Source organism: Eptesicus fuscus, chromosome 2 (genome assembly GCF_027574615.1).
Source record: "Eptesicus fuscus isolate TK198812 chromosome 2, DD_ASM_mEF_20220401, whole genome shotgun sequence".
Taxonomy (NCBI): Eukaryota; Metazoa; Chordata; class Mammalia; order Chiroptera; family Vespertilionidae; genus Eptesicus; species Eptesicus fuscus.
The window spans coordinates 20,297,003-20,310,232 of NC_072474.1; the positions used below are offsets into that span (position 1 = coordinate 20,297,003).

The window sequence follows — 13,230 nt, forward strand, 5'->3', positions numbered from 1 at the left end:
ATTGCCATGTAAAGTGTTTACCTGTGAACGCAGGATTACATAAAATATAATTTTAACATCCACTTAATTCAAAGTACTCTTATTGAACTATCATGACCTTTCAAATATATTTAAACTATATTAGTAATACATAAATAGTGGGCAAATTTATTTCTGTAAACCAGATTCTAAAAACTTGACACCATTAAAAACACCCTTTAAAGTACTAACAACAAAAGTGTTAAGTACAATATACATAACACTTTTAATTATAATTATTTTGGATAAATGCATATTTAACTGCCTTCAAATAGGCATACTTCTGACATGAATTGAGATTCCATAGGTTGTTTTTTGATGGTAAATTCAATATAAATAACAATGAAGAAACCACATATAGTAGACCTTCAATTCAGAAACTGGCTGTAAGATTCTCAAATAAAGACCTTTGAAGGCATACAGATGTATTAATTTTTAATTTGTTTCTTTTTTATCTCTTAATTACTGAAAAAGATTTATTGGTTAATTTTAGGAAGGCAAGTGTTTGAAAAGTTTTGCCAAATACCGTCTTCTTTAAGTGACTGTATAGTAATGAAAAGTTAAGATGAGAGCCAAATTAGATTGAATAATTGTTCAGTCATGTGGGACAGGCCAGTTGCATAGCCTGACTGATTGCTCAGATTACATTGCCTGGGGTCCTGCACTTGGTTGGCTGTCTTCTCAGATCTTAACAAGGTTCTGGGAATTTCTTTTTCTGACAAAGTTTGCTTTGTGTGTTTTTCACCTCCCCCACCACCTCCAGGATGCTTCATCTGCAGACATTAGAAAAGCATATCGTAAGCTTTCATTAACTTTGCATCCAGACAAGAATAAAGATGAAAATGCAGAAACTCAGTTTAGACAAGTAAGTGAAATATACTATTATGTTTTGTGACAAATTTATAAAGGTTTATGGTAGAAATAGTAACTTATATGTAGAATAATTCCATTTGAAAATGAGGATGTTGTTTAGAAATATAATGTATGTACATTTATTCAATTTTTATAAATTATGTTTTTACCAGTATTTTTTATTTTAGAATCTCTGAATTCTTGGAGTGTCATAATTTTCTTGTTTGCATTACAGTTTTTGCTTTTAACAAGCACGTGTTAAGATAATTATTACTTTTGCATCTTTCACAAATATTTATTTTGGTATCAAGAATTGGTACTAGTAACCTTTTAAGGTTCTACTAAAAACAAAAAATGTTACTTATAATTAAGGTCTTACCTATTCATTTTACTTCTGAGCACATAGGGTTTTCTGCATGTGCATTATGGCATGTTCACCTCCTTAAGTGATTTCTTATAGTTGAGAGTATTTTTATTTTAAAGTAATGCTTCTATTTTAGTTGGTGGCCATTTATGAAGTTTTAAAGGATGATGAACGAAGGCAGAGGTAAGTATTCGTTTCTGTTTTTGAATTAAGATTGTTGATGTCTCAGTTTATACAGGGAAAAATTGTCTCATTAAGCAGTTTATTTATTATAAGTTAGTATTTTATTTTTGTTTTTTCCAAGGTATGCAATATTTTTTAAATGTATATTTAGAGTTACTTAATATGGAAATTTTTCACCAGGTTGATTCAATACTTATAGTCTTCAGGATCATGAGTAAGAATATTAGCAAGTTGTGGCTTCATTAGGTAAGATGTTTAACAAGTGTCTAGGCCCTGGGAAATACAAATACCACTTGACTTCAAACAAATGTCCATTCAGTTTTTATATGTCAGTAATAGCTCTTATCTGTGCCTGGTGGTCTTTTTTGTTCTTTTCTATTCCTTAAATGTTTTGGAATTGGACTGTTAAGTGATATTCAAGTTATTACCATCTCGATGTTTCCTCACTCACAAAATAATAAACCCAATTTTGGGGTGAGAGAACAAACTTATATGAGTATGTACCTAGAAGATAGGAATGAAAGAAAAATATTTGCTTCTTTCTCCTATTTCTTTTGTCCCCTTCCCTTCCCTTCCCTTCCCTTCCCTTCCCTTCCCTTCCCTTCCCTTCCCTTCCCTTCCCTTCCCTTCCCTTCCCTTCCTCTGCTCCAGTGATTCTGCATTTAGGGTTAGTTAGTGGAGGCAACCCCTCACTGGAGACTTCTCCGTGCCCCCTCCAGAAGAGTAGTAATATGTCTATACAGTGGTTCATGGTGCTAATGATAAGAGGAGTCTGCAGAGAGGCTCCTCTTCTCTGCTTCAGAATGTGTGGAATGTAGACAGTATTGCAATGGGCTTCAACGTGTTTTCAGTCAAACCCACAGTAAGAAATACATTTTGCATCATGCCTCAGGTCAGACAGACAGACATAAGTGAAACAAAAATTTCACAAAACACTTTTTTGTATGTATGTGAAACAGACTAATGTTTTCTATTCTAGGTAGGCTATTCTAGTCATTTTTCTTTTTAAAACAATGCTGGTTGTCACCCACTAAATTGATTTCATGAGTCACTAGTGGGCCACAATCTGCAATTTGAAAATGCTGCTCTACACTAAAAGAGTATCTTTAAAGAAAAAAGTAGGTATTTGAGATTTTAGGCTAAGGCCAGCGAATATGCGTGTTAATATATCTTAAAGATAACCTCCCAGAATGATGCTTTGTGGCATTCTGAATCTTTCTTCAAATATATTATCTGGAATTATTCTATATCCTAAAATGTTAGCTACCACTCTTGGTCTTCATCCTAACTCTTTAATTTGAATACCTTAGTTTGTCAGATTGCAAAGCAAGGATTCAAGATATTCTCATGAAGTGCTCTTTGCTTTATAACAAGGGCTGGCATTGGTCCAGACACCATAGCCAACATTCCTCTGGTTTGAGATAATCCGTAGTGTTGAAAGAGTCCTAGAAGTATGTTGAAAGAAGTGTTGGTCATTCTGTGCATATTTCCTAGTTGGTTTCTCTCACTGAGCCCCAAGTTTTGTTTTACACATCAAGAATGTGTCTGTAAAGATAGCTTTATTTAGTCTCCCTACATCTTTGGCATCAGATTTTGGCTTTTTGTTTGTTGTTTTCTTAAAAGTTAGTAAACTTTGTAACAATTTCTTTTAATTGCTGAAATTATTTCTCTCTTTTCAGAACAAATCACTTCTCATTTATAAACTCATCTAACATTTTCTTTTTAGGATTAGTTTCCTTTGCATTTCTTTTAGAGTGTTAATGGAAACAATGGATCTGACAGTTATACCAACAACTGTAGTATTTATACCCCTTTAGCGACAAGTAGCTCTTGGGTAACTTTTTCCCTGAGGCAAAAGTCTTAACTAATCAAGCTAAGAATCACTCCTCTAAAGCTTGCGCCTCAGGCCAGGTGACCTATGAGTATTTAAACATATAGAAGAAATCACCTCTACAATTACCTAATGTTTATAATTCCTTTAGGGGGAAGAAAAAAGGAATAGTTTTATCTTCTAAAAGAAGATTGTCTTATACTGCTAAAAAAAAAAATGGTTTTTGGTATCCCAATTATTTATTATAAAAATATTCGTTAAATAAATGCTTTTAAATATGTAACTTCCAGGAATTTGCTATTTGGAAAATTGTCATAGACATGTTTTCTTATTTATTTTCCTAACATAATTGTGTTTCACTGAAATCAGGCGCATTATTTAAATTTTGGTAGAAAAGGGGATAGCAGTGAAATAAATAAAATAGCAAACTGGATAACCTTTTTACTTTTTTAAGGAAAATGCAAACTTTATTTTATTTTTTAAACAGGGTTTATTTAGATATAACTTGTGTACCATAAAAGTCACTTATATGAAGTATACAATTCAGTGATTTTTGTGAGTTTACACAGTTGTGCAAACCACCACAATCCAGTTTTAGAACATTTCTATTACTTCAAAACATTTCCTCTAGTTCATTTGCAAGCAATCCCCACTCTGACCCCTGCCCTAGGCAATCACTGATCTTTTTGTATCTATAAAGTTATCTTTTCTGGACATTTCATATTAATGAAATCGTGTACTATGTAGTCTTTTACACCTAGCTTCTTTCTGTTAGCATAATGTTCTTGAGATACATCCATATTGTAGCATATACCAGTAGTTCATTTCTTTTTTACTGCTGAATAGTATTCCCTCTACAACTTTTCTTTATCCATTCACCAACTGGTAGACATTTAGTTTGTTTCCACTTTTTGACTATGATGCACAATGCTGCCATGAATATTCACATATAAGTCTTGGTGCGAACAGATTCCTAGAAATGCAATTGTGAATAAACTTATAAGCCTTTTTTTCTCTCAAAGGCATCAGCTATAGTGTGAAAATAACATGTTTTCCTGGTTAGTGTAAGGAAGCCTAACATAGTAACCTTTTTTAAACTCCTTAGGTAATTTGCTTATTTGGGGAAATAACAAAATTTGTTTTTTTGTTTGTTCATAAATTTCTATACAAGCCCTGAGTATTAGCTGAAATAAAGTACTGAGTAGATACCAATCATTTATTAAACATAAACACTAGAATGTGCTGTGGTAATATTAGCATATTTACTTTTGTTTAAAGTCTATTATAAATTTTTAACCAATATTCTTTTGCTAACCCAGTTGTACAACTTTAATATTTTTGTCTATTTTAAGGTACTATATTTGTAAAAGTTGAATGTTGTTTTTTAGTTTACTAAATAAAATCATATTTTATTTACAAATCCAATGATGAAAACTATAGTTATCTTAACCTTAATCTGCTAAACTTCTATAAATCCATTACCTAGTTATTGTAAATTTGATTACAGGTGTGTTTGAATAAAAATAAACATTAACCTGCCGGTCGGCGTGGCTTAGTGGTTGAGCTTCGACCAATGAACCAGGAGGTCTCGGTTTTATTCCCAGTCTGGACACATACCCAGGTTGTGGGCTCCATTCCCCGTGTAGGGTGTGCAGGAGGCAGCTGATCAATGATTCTCTCTCATCATTGATGTTCCTATCTCTTTCCCTCTTCCTTCCTCTCTGAAATCAATAAAAATATATTTTTAAAATTATAATAATAAAAAAATAAACATTAACATGAGATTAAGAAATTTTAATACTTTCCTCAGTTAGAAGACATAAGACATTTATTATAAACAATATATATAAAGTGCTGTGTACCATGGTTTTGGGCATATATATGTGTGTGTGTGTGTGTGTGTATTTTTTTAATAAAGGAGAGTAAGATGAATTAAATTAGATATGTTTCCCGTTTATGTTATGATCTTTGTACAATTGATTTTTACTCTAAGGTTCAAAATGTGATGTTGCTATATTGTTTGAAGCTAAAAATTTAGTATGATAGAATATTCATACTTTAGGCAAATGATAGAATTATTTACATATTTGTTTTCATAATATACACATTTTCTATTTTAGTTTCATAGTTACTGTTTTATATTTCAAAATAAGCGGTTGTAAATTACATTAATTTTTTTATCTACTGATAATTTAAATATTTTTAGATTTACTTGCTTTCCAATGTTTATATTAGGCTAAATATATGTGAAGAATTGCAGAATGTAGAATGGAACTCACTAATGATTATGTAACCATTATTTTATGTCCATCATGTACATTTTAAGAACATCAAATAAGGTAAATGTATATTAGACCATATGTTGGATGTATGGAATTGATCAATTAATGTTTTAATTTCCAAGATAATGCCTTTATAGTTCCATATGGTTTTTTACATTAATTATATTTTCATCATAGAGATTTACTTTTCTGGGTTTTTTTTTTAGAACACATCGATGCATGTATACATTCTTAATCTGCTTTTAACAAAATGTTAATAGTAGTTTGTATGAGCTGGGTTATAGAACATTTTAACAGTGTTATGTGTTAAATAGAGAAAAGCATACCATAGTGATATCTTAAATGTTACGTGTCAACACATTTTTTTCTTAAATAACATATGAATATAGTGTTTGTATATTTTTTAAAATGTATTTGTTTTCAGTATTTCAGAAAAGCAGTGATTTATCTTTTAACAGCATATATTCTAAAAAACAGACTATAATAGAAACTGTCTTCCCTTAAAATGGCCAGGCATGTGGGCCATAATGTTCATTGATAGTAAAATCAATAGAGCATTGATTCTAAGCTTAATACTTGGAGACTGTTGTTTGGAGGGGCAGAGAAGCCTAGTAAATATCCAGTTCTGTTAAATGTGTTCAGTGCATGAGGTTTTGCTGTCTTAAATTGAGCGGTACACTGAGTACAGTTTATCTGTGGGCTAGAAAATAGTCGCTGTTAAGAGAGACATAGTATTTCATCATTGGTGGTGATAAAATATTTGATATAAAATTCATAACTGTGAGTCCTGCTGTGTTTTCTTTCAGTACAGATCAAATTTAATACTTAGTAATGCTCTTAGGTAATGGTTGCTACTTTCTTAGGTGTTCTTTATTAATAACCACACTTTTTACATGAAGTTATTTCATAGGAGAGGTTAGTTGAAAATAATGATTTTTATAGTCACCTTTTGTTCCCCTCAACAAATCTGAAGTGCATTATAGATTTAGAATAATTCAAGACTTAACATTCATTGGATTTCATTCAATTGTTGTCATCTTGCATTATAGCACTTGAAATCTTTTTACCAATCCATTTGTAATTTAAAATGAGTCCATTTTTACAAAGATAGATTTAAATATAAATTTTTGAGGAAAGGAATGATAGCTTTTGATGAACTCATATTATTATGTTTTTCTATTCGTGTTCAAGAATTGCTATAATATTGGAAAAAGGAGAATATTTAAATATTGAAATTTTTCTGGTCCAGCCACTACACAACATTTTAATTTGTAGACTCTTGTACACAATTTGTCTTTTAAGAGTTCAGTAGTAATTAATGTCCTTTGCTCTAAACATTAGTTATTATGATGTCTATTGTTATAAATAATTTAAGTTGATCTAAGTCAAGTTTTCTAGATTTGCTAATAAAATATATTTTGAATTTATAATCACTTTTTCTGCTGAAAAAAAGAAGTTGCCTGTAATAACTCCTCTGCTTTATTTTTTAAGCATATTTCCAAGGTATCAATTTAATAACTATAAAAGTAGCTACTGCAGTTGTTGCATTTAAATTGATTTACATGAAAAGACTGGCAGTTTAGCAGCTGCGCTATTATTCTTAGATCGGTCAATTTACTTGAGAAAAACCTACTACTGAGTGCTACTGACCTGCCTGACAATATAGGCCCTATTTCTATTCCTGTAATTAGGCCTGGGACTAACTCAGAATATTTTTAATTAAAATATTTTGGTCAATGTGTTGCACCAAATTAGGCCTTTCAGTGAAGATTTAATTCTGGAAATAGTGTGATTAGAATATTTAATGAGTTGTGTTCCACTAAGATTAACAGGTTGTGTGAACATACAGTGTTTGTGTCCATTTTGAGTTTTACAATCATAAATGCTACTCCTGATTTTTAACCTTAAAAAACATTTGCCACAATAACTGGCTGACAGGTTATTTAAATTTAATTGAAGTTTTATTCTAAAGAAAGCTGATTTAAATGCGTTTTTAGGCAAGCTTTTATTTATGGTCTCCCCTTCCAGCAAAGCCAAAAGTGAGAAAATTGCCACTTAAATGTTTGCAAATAAACAGTTTTATTTAGAAATCTGACATAAGCATAGGTTTACACATCTCTAATTTGGCATTTTTTAAATTCTCTTACATAATGTGAGCAATACAAAATTAAGAGAGGCTCATTTTATAGGCTTTTACATTATTAAGTTTTGATAAAATAATATATATATTTCTACCTTAAGCTATGGTACAGAGGTGGGGGAGAAAAGCATTGACTAGAAAATTTACCCTGAATTTGATTCAATTAATGTATAATTCATGGTAACAAATAGAGCTCTTATCTTGATTGTTTTTTCCCCCATCGAGAACCTTCCTTTTGTTGCTGACTTCATGGTTGGGCCTTTACAGCAGACTGTGATAGAGATAGACTATATGGCACCTTTAGTTTAGATGGCATTCCCGAAGTCGCATCATTGGGGTCTCCTGAAAACACAAGATCTGGTATCCACGGTATATTACTATGTACCCTTTTGAAGGTTGTCTGTGACTAGACCTACATACAGTGTTTTCAATTTATAGGCCATTGTAATGCTGATAATTTACATAAATGTTACCTATTTTGGAGGAATTTTTTTTCTCTTTTTAAATATGGATATAAATAAAGTTTTTCATTTTTATTTCAAACTTTCCTTGAAAAACTGTTATATTTGCTACTGTAGGTATGATGATATTCTGATCAATGGACTTCCAGATTGGCGACAGCCTGTATTCTACTACAGGCGGGTGAGAAAAATGAGCAATGCTGAGCTGGCATTGCTTTTGTTCATTATCCTCACAGTGGGCCATTATGCTGTGGTGTGGTCAATCTACCTGGAAAAACAGCTGGTGAGTATTGGTAATAAATCAAATGATCCTGGCCTCCTTAATTTTATATGGAATTTCAAACATTTACTTTTCAACTGATGAAAAGTTCAATGTTTTTATAAATACTTCTCATTTTAATAGTTTTGTGCTCAGTAGTTAGTGTTTGATATGTCTCTAAGTCAAGAAGAGCCCAGGTTATAAGAAGAAAATATCCTCCTTCTTAAAAATGTGACTTTGAGTTTGTTTTAAAATTTTGTGAAGATTCCACTATCTAACTGAAAATTAGAAGGTAGAAACTAGAGCTATGTTTTCTTAATTATCAGCTTCCAAATAGAAATATTTTTCATGTAAAAATGATTTTAGAAATTTTTGTGTCACAGGCTCTTATATAAACAATGTTTACTTTAAAAGTTTTTAACTAAGACTTGAAATTAGTATAATTTTATGATTTCATAGATCAGTTGGTTAAAAGGTTATTACATTTTTCTTAGTCTAATAAACTCTACTACATAGTTTATTCTGCTGTGGATATCTATATGCTAAAAATAAACATCAGAATTAGCATCTATTTACTTATTCTTTTTGAAGTAACATCACTAAAGTTGGGTGAATGAGAAAAAGTTGAATGCTTTCTCTGCTTAGAAAACTTTGATTGCTATGGAGATAGACATGACTGACAGTGCTAAACTTCATGTGTGTTTAAGGACTGGATACTATGACAACAGTTATTGTTAAAGATTGATGATTTTACTTAATCATGTTGGACCCTACATACATTTGCATAAATGTTCCTTTATAATGTTTACCCTTCACAGTAGACTCTTGATAACATTTGAAGAGTACATGTTAATGATAACCTGTAACTATAATTCTTTCCACATTAAGGATGAACTGCTTAGTAGAAAAAAAAGAGAAAAGAAAAAAAAGGCAGGTGGCAAGAGTGTGGATTTATCGAAACTTGGTGCTTCAGAAAAAAATGAAAGGTAGGACCATATAAAAATATTTTATAATTTGAAACTGTTTTAAAATATTTCCTTAATGTAATCCAGTTTCATATGTATATCCATTTCAGACATTCTAACATTTACATCTGTAGTAAGTTTTTTAAAAGACTAATAATGCGCCATATTAGTTTATGAGACAAATTCTGATCTTAAGCAGAAGTGCTACAAGTTTTTTCCCTTGTGATGTGTTAATATATATTTAAGTAATTAAACCCCCAAATTCTTGTAGTTTAAAATTTGTAGACTGAACTTTAGAAACAGTATTACTAGATGAATCTATCATTTAGTGTTTAGTTCAGGAGTGACAATATGTATAGAGGCAGTGATATGCAGTACACTCTGAAAGATACTACCATTTCTTCTATCGATTCATAGAAAGAAAGAAAGGGTTTAAATAGTTCACACAGCAGGACAGAACTGGATCAATGTGAGATGGAGATCAGAGACTATTCTGCATGTCTTCTGTTCTGATGACATCAGTGAGTAATGCTTCAGTGAACTGCAAATGACATTAATTTTTATGTATTAGTTTGTTTATGCTACAGTCTTCATATCTGCTTGTCAGCACTGGGGAACACTCTGATGATGTTTAGTCTTTTATAGCTGAAGTAATCATAAGGTTTGAGAATTCATTTTGCAGAACTGATGAAAGTCTAGGTTGGAAAGGGATCTTTTGTTTCTTTATCTTTATAACTTGATTAGGATTCTCCTTTTCCAAAATCTTAGCTTTCTCTTACTTGCTATACATACTGCATTTATTGTAACTACTGTATTTCATGATAGAATAAGTCAGAATAAATGATAACCAACATAAATATTTCATTGAAAATTTCTTTTTTGTTGAAAGTCATTCAAAACAGAAATTATGATCTTTATAAAAATATTTTGTCTCCCAACTTTCTGTCAATATTTTTGCTTCTTTGCTTTTTTTTTCCCCCTTTAGATTACTGATGAAACCACAATGGCATGATTTGCTTCCATGCAAGCTGGGGATTTGGTTTTGCCTTACACTAAAAGCATTGCCTCATCTAATCCAGGTAAAATGTACCTCTTTCATATAATATTAGATGCTTTCATTTTAATTATTCATGAAATAATTTATGCTCGTGTTTGCTCGCTGAATGCTGATGTGCAGTGGATGCTTCTAATGTTGATTGAATTGAATAGTATTTTTGTAAACCTAATTTAGAATGGTTCTAAAATAATTTAGTTATCTACTCTTATAACTCTTACATTGCTTTTAGGACACCTTAGAATTCCAAGACACTGGAAAAATAGGGGGGAAATGCTATCTATAGAACAGACACAAAAGCAATAAAAATTTAATCTGCTGTTATCATTTAAGGCATATTCAGTAAAAAAGAACAGGGCTCAAATAGCTTGTCACACATTATTTTAATAGCACTTAAATATATAGTATAAGAAAAAAGTTTACATGAGCATCTAATTATGCAAAAATGTAGTTTTCCATTTTATTTGCAACTTTAAGTGGAGTGAAGATTTTCTGTCTTTAGTGAAGATAATCAAAGTTTCTGTGCTGGTCTTGATCAATCATAGAATGTGGGTACATGTTATATTTATATGCCAATTTTTTATTTTTTATTTTTTGTTAGCATACCAAAGCATATTTTGTTAAATTATTGCTTTGCTAAGTACAGTTATTGCATCTGGTTAGAAGATTCCCAAAACATAAATATAATATTTGAAAGTATGTATAATAATTTTGGTGTACAAAGTTTGAGGGTGTAATTTTTAAAAGGAAATTTTTCATTTCAGAAAATAAATATTTAGATAAACCTAGAGGGCCAGATTTACCCACATTATTTTTCATATATCAGAACTGCTTTTCCTAAGTGTTTAAGGCAGTGAATGACTCCACCTTCTGCATTTTATTCTCCTTTATCCTCTCATAACAAAAATTTTGTATTTGAAGGGAAATGAACTAAAGATCACTAATATGTTTGTTCCTAGCCTTTAAGAAATTATTTACCAGTTTTCTATCAAAATAGTTTACCTTAATACTTATTGCTTATTGAAGCATATATTTTGGTTACAGTTAATAGAGGAAATTGAAGTATTTTGGTAAATGTAAAAGCTTTTGTTTTTAAGTTGTTTAGCATATTATGTTGTTTATTTTAATAAAATTCACAATCCTTGTATGGCATATATATAAGACTTAATAAGAGGGAAGGTATATTTGTCATACTGGGTTGTTGTTTTTATGAGAAGATGTGACAGAAAAATATTTTAAGACATATTTTCTTACGTTGGAGGTTTTTTTGAGTGATTATTTTTTGCCAGCTTTAGAATCTGTGCAATAGGCAAACCAAAGTGTTGATGAATTTAAAAGTATAGTCAAGTGACATTATAAATAGGATATCACATAAAATGTCGATCTGAAACACTTCTTTATAATTCTCATTTAAGTCATTTGAAACAAAGTTTATTTGGTAAAATTAACGTATTTCTTGTTTAACACTTAGGGCAGTGATGGCGAACCTATGTCACACGTGTCAGCACTGACACGCATAGCCATTTCTGATGACACGCGGCCGCTGAGGCGGCCACGTGCCGAGGATGAAACATTTGCTGCTCCTGAGGATGAAACATTTGCTAAATAATGTTTTTTCCTCAAAGTGACACACTACCCGAGTTATGCTCAGTTTTTTGGCGAAGTTTGACACACCAAGCTCAAAAGGTTGCCCATCACTGACTTAAGGTCATTTGCAAAAATAGAACCAATATGTTAAGATGACTTAGATTTACAAATTGTTATTTTAAATTACCTGTCTGTGGTATCTAGATCTGACAGATTAAGTATTTTGCCTCATCATAAATTTGTAGGAAACTTACAAGAAATAAGGAATTTTACAAAAATGCTTTCGTTTCTTTAGAAACTCTATTTTCTTAAACTGTTAGATTTTACTTTTACAGTTTTCACTTGGTAATACCTGTTGCCTTTCAGTTTTGAGATGCAAAGCAATTGGTTTTCAAAACCTTTGTACCTAATTTTTATAATTTTGGTCTAATTATTTCTTCCTTGTAAATGCATTCCAAGAAGAAAAGATGAGACAATTTTTCTTTGTGTAAGCAAATACTAGATATTTTATTTCTGCTTTGAGAGCATAAGATTAGTTTTTCTCATGTTCACTAGCAATGTAATATAGTAGACTCTGATATAAATTGTAATCGTGAAAATATTTTAGATACAGAAACATAGCTTATGTTTTCATAAGCATCAGCAAAGCAATACTGAATAGTTGCTGTTAGGATTAGATTTTTTGTCTGATTTTTTTCCCGGTCTGCTGTGACCTTTGTATTAATTTCTCGTGCATAAAATTGTGCAATGTGAATACATGTGCCTTATCTACAACATTGAAGTTTTTATGTGACACTTCTATGAGATCTTCTTAAATAAGTTATATGAAATTTAAAAGAAACCCTCTTTACCTGAAGCAGTTTGGGTTGCTAAATGGTACATTGTCAAAAGAGAACCCTGCTAAAGCCCTAAGTATAAAAAATGATACACACAACTTTAAAGATTGTAAGCTTGTACTTTAAATTTATTAATCACTCCTGTGATATAGGGCCATTATTTTATCTATATAATAAAAACCCAGTGATTGTAACGCTGTAACAACCAAAGACTGGTCACCAGGAGGTGACTTGACGCTGCATCCTACGCCATCAGCGGGACTTGACTCTGGGTCCCGCGCGATTTCGTGCGCTGGGCTCCTAGTTTTTAAATAAGAGTCCTCTTTCTTGCATAAGTCATACCTATAATCTTGGCTTCTTTAAGGACAAATTTTCACTTGATACCTTTAAAAAAGAAT

At 31.2% G+C, this 13,230-nt stretch overlaps 1 protein-coding gene across 2 annotated transcripts in view; it reads left to right on the plus strand.

The window, feature by feature from the left end:
• DNAJC1 (DnaJ heat shock protein family (Hsp40) member C1) overlaps positions 1–13,230 on the plus strand; it is a 214,157-nt gene that overhangs the window by 65,348 nt on the left and 135,579 nt on the right. Inside the window, exons 2-6 of one of the 2 annotated variants that reach the window (XM_054725810.1) lie at positions 782–883; positions 1,371–1,417; positions 8,249–8,414; positions 9,279–9,376; positions 10,341–10,434. In XM_054725810.1, coding sequence (XP_054581785.1) covers positions 782–883; positions 1,371–1,417; positions 8,249–8,414; positions 9,279–9,376; positions 10,341–10,434 — 507 coding nt within the window. Of the gene's footprint in view, positions 1–781; positions 884–1,370; positions 1,418–8,248; positions 8,415–9,278; positions 9,377–10,340; positions 10,435–13,230 lie in introns of those variants that run through there. The other variant, XM_054725817.1, reaches the window with a different exon arrangement.